Below are 10,395 nucleotides of genomic sequence, written 5' to 3'. Positions count from 1 at the left end.
TCGGACACACAATAACGGACAGATAAAACAGGCAGAATGACACAAAGTTTTGTTTTGTTTGTTCTTATACCCACACAGATCAAGATATATAGAATATACGCATAGAGTTAACCAAACAAGAAAACCAGGGCAGAAGATCTGAAACAGCAGCAGCATCATCAGTATCGCATAGGGTTTTTGTGACATAAAACACACGTAACACTCAGTCACGTAGCATTTAAGTGCATATAGTATGTACAACGCCAATATCCTAAGTGTATGCTACTGGAGTGGGATAGTGGGACAGTAGGACATAAGAAGGCTAAAACTAGCCTGTGGTGATGTTTGTTTGTTTGCTAGAAGAGTTTGATTAGTGTGACAGGGAGGGGGGAGCAAACCTTTGCCTAGAAATAATTCAGAGTATTTAACAGACTCCCTTTTCAGAAGTTTTACAAACAAACACTGCCCTTTTTCTTCAGGAAAGGGACGTATGACGTATTCACCTTTCCCTACACCCCATCATGACCTCCCATCCCAAATGGGAGTGATCCCTTCCCTCCCTCCCTCCCCCAACCCACCCCCATAACCCCTAGTACTGTAGTTAAAGACAGGCCATGCGCCAGCAGTCATTCATGCTGATACATATAACAGGAAGCACATTTTGGTTGCTAGTTTTTTTGTTGTCTCTGTTTGGTTTTTGTTTTATACGAAATCATGCTTCTAGTCTAGTACTTGATGTTTTTTTGATTGTTTCTTTAAAAAAAAAAAAAGTACGAAAACTACAAGTAAATCCATTTCCTTCTCCGGTGCGTGCCGATCATCGGCGTAGCCATTGTGGTTGTCGTTATTATGAAGTTGGGGTTTTGTCGTTCAGATCTCTCTTCTTTTATCTCCATTATTACACTCCTCTTCATGTGCACTCTTCCTCCTGTCTATTGCTGCCAGTCATGTGTCATAAGTAGGATTGTTTTGGTGTGGGGTTCAACTCCTGGAGGGAAAAAGAAACAGAGGTTTATATGGAGCAAGGACAAGCTTCCCATCAGTGTGAGGAGAATCAAACAGTTCTGTTGGATCGGTATGCAGCTGTCCTTCTGAGTTTTCTCTACTGTTTGTAGAACCATCTGCAACTGGACATTTATAAGATAACTGTTTTATGTAATTGAGAACGAAAGGAGTATCGGCAATACCAGGTTAGTTAAAATCTTTGGCAGCGTTTTTCCATTAGCCAAGCAGTAACCTGGTATGGAAGCATTCACATATTAGGGTTTCTAACAGTAGCTAGGTTAGAGCTTGTCTTACAAATGTCCTTGGATAAAGAGACAATTTACCCCAACCTTCCTTTCAAGCTTGGAAATAGGGGACTCCAGAGTCATATATACAGTGCCTTCAGAAAGTATTCATACCCCTTGACTTAGTCTACATTTTGTTGTGTTACAGCCTGCATTCAAAATTGATTAAATATATTTTTTTCTCACCCATCTACACATAATACCCCATAATGACAAAGCGAAAACATATTCTTAGAAATTTCTGCAAATGTATTGAAAATGAAATACAGAAATATCAAATTTACATATGTATTCCCACCCCTTAGTCAATACATTGTTAGAATCACATTTGGCAGTGATTACAGCTGTGAGTCTTTTTGGGTAAGTCTCTAAGAGCTTTGCACACCTGGATTATACAATATTTGCCCATTATTCTTTTCAAAATTCTTCAAGCTCCGTCAAATTGATTGTTGATCATTGCTAGACAACCATTTAAGTCTTGCCATAGATTTTCAAGCCGATTTTAAGTCAAAACTGTAACTCGATCACTCAGGAACATTCACTGTCTTCTTGGTAAGCAACTCCTGTGTAGATTTGGCCTTGTGTTTTAGGTTATTGTCCTGCTGAAAGATTAATTAATCTCCCAGTGTCTGGTGGAAAGCAGACTGAACCAGGTTTTCCTCTAGGATTTTGCCTGTGTTTAGCTCCATTCCATTTCTTTTTTATCCTGAAAACCTCCCCAGTCCTTAACGACTACAAGCATACCCATAACATGATGCCGCCACCACTATGCTTGAAAATATGGAGAGTGGTACTCAGTAATGTGTTGTATTGGATTTGCCCCAAACATAACACACATAATATTGAGGACAAAAAGGTACTTGCTTTGCCACATTTTTAGCAGTATTACTTTAGTGCCTTGTTGCAAACAGGATGCATGTTTTGGAATATTTGTATTATGTACAGGCTTCATTCTTTTCACTCTGTCAATTAGGTTAGTATTGTGGAGTAACTACAATGTTGTTGATCCATCCTCAGTTTTCTCCTATCACAGCTATGAAACTCTGTAACTGTTTTAAAGTCACCATTGGCCTCATGGTGAAATCCCTGAGCAGTTTCCTTCCTCTCCGGCAACTGAGTTAAGAAAGACGCCTGTATCTTTGCAGTGACTGGGGGTATTGATACACCATCCAAAGTGTAATTCATAACTTCACCATACTCAAAGGCCCATCTACCAAAAGGTGCCCTTCTTTGCGTGGCATTGGAAAACCTCCCTGGTCTTTGTGGTTGAATCTGTGTTTGAAATTCACTGCTCGACTGAGGGACCTTACAGGTAATTATGTGTGGGGTACAGAGATGTTAAACACTATTATTGCACACAGAGTGAGTCCATGCAACTTATTTTGTGACTTGTTAAGCACATTTTTACTCCTGAACTTATTTAGGCTTGCCATAACAAATGGGTTGAATACTTATCGACTCAAGACATTTCATTTTTCATTCATTTGTACATTTTTGAAAAATATAATTCCCCATTGACATTATGGGGTATTGTCTGTAGGCCAGTGACAAAAAAAATCTCCATTTAATCATTTTAAAATTCAGGCTGTAACACAACAAAATGTGGAAAAAGTCAAGAGGTGTGAATACTTTCTGAAGGAACTGTATCTATGGCTCTAAGGGGGTTTATTTCTCCTACTTTATGAGAGTGTTGTGCATTGTTAGTCAAGTATGTGATTTTACTAAGTCATTAGTCTGTTTATAATGTAAGTGTTTCTGTTTTACTGATCAAAGTGAAACTGAGTGTAGTGGGTGGCATGTAATGGTGTGTGCCGTCTCTGGTCGGAAATGTCAGCAATCTGACTAAGGCTACTGCATTCCTCAGAGTGCAAATTCATGGGACATGTTTCTCGTCTGGGTGTGTCTTATACATCAGTGTAACGGTCACACACAAAGCAAGTCAAGCTTTTACACACATATTCACACATGGACACACACACACACCCATAAACACAGGTGCTCCAGATTATTTTCATTTGAAAGAACAACTGGCCTGTCAACTTTGACCTTTGAAAACCTGCTGGATCCCCAACACCCTTTGCCATTCTAGCCACATGCCATGCCATCTGTAATAGGCACGACAGTCAGCGCTAACATAAACATAGGGAGAAAGATACTGTATGTAGGAGAAAGATACTGCATGTAGCTAGGCCTACTGTATTTTTCTTATCAAACCCAGTCAGACATGTACTCTATTAGTACTACACCCCCACATAGTGACACACATTGAACTGACTCTTCACACACTGATGAATACCCACTGTAACAGTCTACACACACTGACCACAGATTCTGCTGTAGTTTAGTCTCTCCTAAGACATTATGACAACAACTGTGCTGTACATCCATGATCCAACTGTATATGACACACTGATACTCATTTACATTTTAGTCATTTAGCAGACGCTCTTATCCAGAGCGACTTACAGTTAGTGAGTGCATACATTTTCATACTGGCCCCCCGTGGGAAACGAACCCACAACCCTGGCGTTGCAAGCGCCATGCTCTACCAACTGAGCTACAAGGGACTCATCTACAGCAAAACTCTACACACTAATATAATATCTTATAAAGTTCTATATGTACTGATGTATGTTACTTTCTGATAGAACATTTGGAAGTACTGTAGATAGAGGGAGATGGGCAATGAAGAGACAAAGGGAGGAAAGTTTAAGGCCGTAGACAGGAAAGGCTGAGTCGGGACTTGTACCCCCGTTGCCCGCACAAATCTATAGTCAACATTAAATGTGAATCAACTAAATTAATGCCACCCAACAGTCATACTGTAACATAATAATGCACAGTAGTTGCATCGAATGCCAATGATACAGTATTAGTTCAATGCTAACCCACATCAAATGTCACTCTGCACTGCAGTACTAAAATTAGCTAAATGTCATTAATACTGAATTACTGTAACAACATCATCAGGTCTATTTAATCCAGACAGAGAGGCAGGATTAAATAGAGGAGCCCTAACCCAGGTGAGAGGTGTCTTATTGGGTCAATCAGTCCCGTACCTGCGGGGACGCGTCACTCTGCCACTCTGTCTGCATGCCTCACTGCTTTACTCTCCGCAGACTGGCACATTTCACTATCTGAGCACCCTTCTTCATATCCACAATATCCGGCTACATCAGACGAGGAGGGGGGATGGTGGGAGAGGGTGCAGGGAGAGAGCCAGGGGCGGAGGTGAAGGAGAGGAGGAGGGCCAGAGAAGGGGTGGAGAAGCAGAGGAGAGGAAGATGGGAAGAGGAGGGACAGAGATAGGTGGAGAAGAGGATGAGAGTAGGAGGGAGAGGTGGAGGTAGAAGTTAGGGAGAATTAGTAGGAGAACAAAAAGATGGAGAGGGAATCAGGAGATAGGGAGAGAGAGGGAGGGAGAGGGACTCAGGTGATAGGGAGAGATAGAGGAGGGAGAGGGAGATAGGGAGAGATAGAGGAGAGAGAGGGAGATAGGTAGAGATAGAGGGAATAGTGGGACAGTGTGTGAGAGGTGAAAGAGGAGGTGGTGAAGAGATGTATGAAGAGACAAGGGTGGAGAGGAGAAGAGAAGAGGTTAAAAGTGACAATTGAGGTAAGGAGTGAAGAGAGAGTTGAGGGGAAGACAACAAAAGGAGAGGAAAGGAGAGAATTCAAGAGAGGAGAGATGATGGAAAGACAGCCAAGCCAAGAGAGATGGGGTGGGGGTTGGAAAGACAGCCAAGCCAAGAGAGATGGTGTGGGGGTTGGAAAGACAGACAGGAAAAGAGAGATGGGGTGGGGATTGTAAAGACAGACAGGAAAAGAGAAAAGGAGAAGCATCAGAAACATTGACATGGAATAGAGAGTACTGCAGGTTGGAGTGATACAGTGATACAGCACACAGTCACAGTTAATGGACTATAGAGACTTTGAATGGATGAAGGCAGAGAAGACAGATAGACAGTGTGGGTTACTGAAGGGGAGAGAATGGACCTCATTACATTAGCACAGCAAGAGGAACCAACCAACACACAGCCATTCATATCAACTGGAAAGAAAGAGACATTTATCTATGGACTGACTGAAGACACAAAGCAGATATCCATGAATGCTGTTAGGAAACCTGTAAGTATTAGTTGGTTGTTTCAGCCAACGCAGAGAGACAGTGCAAGCTATCAGAGCAGGATGCAGTTGTGGACTATTTGGTTGGTCCTACATGCAGTTCAAGACAGAGAGGTTGGACATGATGGGGAAATGAAGCACAGATGAGTGAGGCTTGCAAGGTGGATGGAAAGTACACTACAGCGAGGGGAAGCGAAAAGGGCAACACTCACACAAGCAATATTTTTGTTTGTAGCTAAGGGGGTTGGGGAATGATAACACAGGTTGATCTAAATTACACACACATACCTCATTCACACACCACAGCCCATGCAGGTTTAGCCCACTATGGTCTAGTTTGGACTAGCAGAGGAATCTATATATCCCAGCACAGTAAAGAGTTCCTATTCACAGCTACACCCTAGTCATCTTCTGTAGTGGTTGATCGCTACATTGAGTCCATATATAGATTCAAGGCAGTATACAGATTGGCCCTGAATGTTCCCGTTAGTCTGAGTCCACTTTGGCTGTGAATCAATGCTCTTCTTATGTCAGATGACTGAGTCTCAGCCCCTCGTATAGTAGCCCAGGTGAGTGTGGCCTGGCTGATGGAGGTCAGTGGCCCACCTTGCTACTCAGGACGGCGTAGTTCATGAACTGCTCCGCCTCAGCCTCCAGCTCATCCTGCAGAGAGCCATCCACGCTCACTGACCGCTCCTGACACCCCTCATCACCTGAGCCCTTCCCCCTGCGCACCACCTTCCGCACAATCTACACCACACACACATGGACACACACACACATACACACACCAGGGGAGGGATAGAGAGGCGGATGAGAGAGGGTGGTGGAAAGACAGGTAAAGAATGCGGGGAAGGAAAGATTGAATGAGGTTTAACATAAACTCACTATATTGAGTTCTCTGTGTACCTCTCACTCACAGTAAAGGAACGTAATGTTCATTATTAAACACTGTCCTGGTTATATGCATCCTTATCAACCCCATCCGCATTATAGCTGTGACCCACAACCTTTCATAGAGTAACTACACATGACTGTGACACATGTGAGAGACAGTTTATGTCAGGGATAATTTTCCCATGCCGTGATTACAGAATCATGACATGGGAATAAATCAAGGCATGATGATGAATGTGATGATTCTTGATTATCAATGTAATAATCATTTCTATGAGGATGAGTGTAGTGAGTTGAACATGAATAGTAACAGGGGGAAATTGGTAGATAGGCCACAGTGCAGGGCTGTAGAGTAGAGCGAGAAAGAGAGGCATGCTGGGATAGTTGTCTGACCTTCTTGGTGACGACGTTTCCATGCTCGTCTGTGAACTGCTCCTCGCTCACTTGTTCCCCGGGAAGATCCTTGGCCTCATCACCCTACGGGACAGACAACATGTACTGAACATCACAAAACAATACTGTCATACTGTAGTACACATGGTATACTGTACCACATCACACACCTGCTCATAGATTCATGGCAAATGAAGCAACAGCACACACTTATACAGTAAGGAGTCTGACTCAGAGAGAAAACCAGGAGTCAAACAGAACGAAAAGGTTCCTGGAATCTAGAGCACTTTAAAATAGCCCCCCAGAGAGAGAGAGTCTCATCATTTAGCCACTGTCACCAAACCCAACCCCACGAGAGAGAGAGAAACAACAGATAGATATACAGTAAAGATCAGGGGATCACTAATAGCCCTGCTGTGGTGTTAGCACTAATACAATCACAGTTAATGAGGTTCATGATAATACAACTATTACTCCGTAATAACATGGGAGGTGCTGGCACAGCTATTTATAAGATCAAAAGGTCCCACAGTTTAACTAGTGAACACAGAGCTAGGCAGCTAGCTATATGGCTATGGGAAAAGCTGCCCTATCCCCCACAATCCATAGAGGCAGGAACTAATAGAGTTATTAGAGGTGTTGAGGGAGGGGGGAGAATAGGATTACAGTCCTTATTAGGGCCGGGACGATCCCAGAATCGCGATACTCGTTAGTATCTTGGCAAGGAAAACAAATACGAAGCAGATTTAACTTCTTTAGGAAAACAGCCCTAATGTTGGAAACAAACATCAGTATGTTGTCAGTCCCATTTACAGTGCGGAAAAAAAGTATTTAGTCAAATCAAATCAAATCAAATCAAATTTTATTGGTCACATGCGCCGAATACAACAGGTGCAGACATTACAGTGAAATGCTTACTTACAGCCCTTAACCAACAGTGCATTTATTTTAAACAAAAAAAGTAAGAATAAAACAACAACAAAAAAGTGTTGAGAAAAAAAAGAGCAGAAGTAAAAAATAAAGTGACAGTAGGGAGGCTATATATACAATAGAATAAAGTGACAGTAGGGAGGCTATATATACAGGGGGGTACCGTTGCATAGTCAATGTGCGGGGGCACCGGCTAGTTGAGGTAATATGTACATGTGGGTAGAGTTAAAGTGACTATGCATAAATACTTAACAGAGTAGCAGCAGCGTAAAAAGGATGGGGTGGGGGGGCGTGGCTGAATGCAAATAGTCCGGGTAGCCATGATTAGCTGTTCAGGAGTCTTATGGCTTGGGGGTAGAAGCTGTTGAGAAGTCTTTTGGACCTAGACTTGGCACTCCGGTACCGCTTGCCGTGCGGTAGCAGAGAGAACAGTCTATGACTAGGGTGACTGGAGTCTTTGACAATTTTGAGGGCCTTCCTCTGACACCGCCTGGTATAGAGGTCCTGGATGGCAGGGAGCTTTGCCCCAGTGATGTACTGGGCCGTACGCACTACCCTCTGTAGTGCCTTGCGGTCAGAGGCCAAGCAGTTGCCATACCAGGCGGTGATGCAACCAGTCAGGATGCTCTCGATGGTGCAGCTGTAGAATTTTTTGAGGATCTGAGGACCCATGCCAAATCTTTTTAGTCTCCTGAGGGGGAATAGGCTTTGTCGTGCCCTCTTCACGACTGTCTTGGTGTGTTTGGACCATGATAGTTCGTTGGTGATGTGGACACCAAGGAACTTGAAGCTCTCAACCTGTTCCACTACAGCCCCGTCGATGAGAATGGGGGCGTGCTCAGTCCTCTTTTTTTTCCTGTAGTCCACAATCATCTCAATTGTGCAAGTTCTCCCACTTAAAAAGATGAGAGAGGCCTGTAATTTTCATCATAGGTACACGTCAACTATGACAGACAAAATGAGCATTTTTTTTCCAGAAAATCACATTGTAGGATTTTTTATGAATTTCTCAATACTTTGTTATATACCCTTTGTTGGCAATGACACAGGTCAAACGTTTTCTGTAAGTCTTCACAAGGTTTTCACACACTGTTGCTGGTATTTTGGCCCATTCCCCCATGCAGATCCATGCAGATCCATGCAGATCCATGCAGATCTTCTCTAGAGCAGTGATGTTTTGGGGCTGTCGCTGGGCAACACGGACTTTCAACTCCCTCCAAAGATTTTCTATGGGGTTGAGATCTGGAGACTGGCTAGGCCACTCCAGGACCTTGAAATGCTTCTTACGAAGCCACTCCTTCGTTGCCCGGGCGGTGTGTTTGGGATCATTGTCATGCTGAAAGACCCAGCCACGTTTCATCTTCAATGCCCTTGCTGATGGAAGGAGGTTTTCACTCAAAATCTCACGATACATGGCCCCATTCATTCTTTCCTTTACACGGATCAGTCGTCCTGGTCCCTTTGCAGAAAAACAGCCCCAAAGCATGATGTTTCCACCCCCATGCTTCACAGTAGGTATGGTGTTCTTTGGACGCAACTCAGCATTCTTTGTCCTCCAAACACGACGAGTTGAGTTTTTACCAAAAAGTTTGGTTTCATCTGACCATATGACATTCTCCCAATCCTCTTCTGGATCATCCAAATGCACTCTAGCAAACTTCAGACGGGCCTGGACATGTACTGGCTTAAGCAGGGGGACACGTCTGGCACTGCATGATTTGAGTCCCTGGCGGCGTAGTGTGTTACTGATGGTAGGCTTTGTTACTTTGGTCCCAGCTCTCTGCAGGTCATTCACTAGGTCCCCCCGTGTGGTTCTGGGATTTTTGCTCACCGTTCTTGTAATCATTTTGACCCCACGGGGTGAGATCTTGCGTGGAGCCCCAGATCGAGGGAGATTATCAGTGGTCTTGTATGTCTTCCATTTCCTAATAATTGCTCCCACAGTTGATTTCTTCAAACCAAGCTGCTTACCTATTGCAGATTCAGTCTTCCCAGCCTGGTGCAGGTCTACAATTTTGTTTCTGGTGTCCTTTGACAGCTCTTTGCTCTTGGCCATAGTGGAGTTTGGAGTGTGACTGTTTGAGGTTGTGGACAGGTGTATTTTATACTGATAACAAGTTCAAACAGGTGCCATTAATACAGGTAACGAGTGGAGGACAGAGGAACCTCTTGAAGAAGAAGTTACAGGTCTGTGAGAGCCAGAAATCTTGCTTGTTTGTAGGTGACCAAATACTTATTTTCCACCATATTTTGCAAATAAATTCATTAAAGATCCTACAATGTGATTTTCTGGATTTTGTTTCTCAATTTGTCTGTCATATTTGACGTGTACCTATGATGAAAATTACAGGCCTCTCTCATCTTTTTAAGTGGGAGAACTTGCACAATTGGTGGCTGACTAAATACTTTTTCTCCCCACTGTAGTTATTTTCCAAGCTATAACACACAATATCTTACATACAGCAGGTTTATAATGGACCAAAGACTTTGGTCTGCTTCGTGTTTTCATTTTTGCCATGGAAAACATATTGGGATACTGGTATCGTCACAGCCCTAGTTCTTATTACAGTGAGTTTAGAGACTGAGCTGAGCTCATAGGTTTAAACACTCACAGTTAGACCACACAGGTTGAACCCTTCACAGACACAACAGCACGTATAAGGCCTGTATAAGTGGGTCTCAACTGTAGGCCTACGGCCACAGCACATACAAGGCCTGTGTATCTACAGCCTAAATGGGTCTCAACTGTAGGCCTATGGTTTGTTTGAACATCCCTAGTTTT

The 10,395-nt window shown here is 43.3% G+C and overlaps 1 protein-coding gene across 1 annotated transcript in view; it reads right to left on the bottom strand.

Moving 5' to 3' along the window:
• Positions 1-580: 580 nt before the first annotated feature.
• Positions 581-10,395, bottom strand: part of LOC311145192 (ankyrin-1-like) — a 64,644-nt gene continuing 54,829 nt past the window's right edge. The window contains exons 41-44 of the mRNA XM_084181403.1: positions 6,684-6,767; positions 6,000-6,143; positions 4,328-4,438; positions 581-967 (exon numbers count right to left, since the gene is read on the bottom strand). Coding sequence (XP_084037529.1) covers positions 4,367-4,438; positions 6,000-6,143; positions 6,684-6,767 — 300 coding nt within the window. The 3' untranslated portion in view covers positions 581-967; positions 4,328-4,366. The remainder of the gene's footprint in view (positions 968-4,327; positions 4,439-5,999; positions 6,144-6,683; positions 6,768-10,395) is intronic.

The sequence above is a fragment of the Coregonus lavaretus genome (genome assembly GCF_964263955.1).
Source record: "Coregonus lavaretus genome assembly, chromosome: 17".
NCBI classification, from domain to species: domain Eukaryota; kingdom Metazoa; phylum Chordata; class Actinopteri; order Salmoniformes; family Salmonidae; genus Coregonus; species Coregonus lavaretus.
Note: the sequence above shows the minus strand (reverse complement) of the source record. Positions and strands in the feature narration are given on the sequence as shown.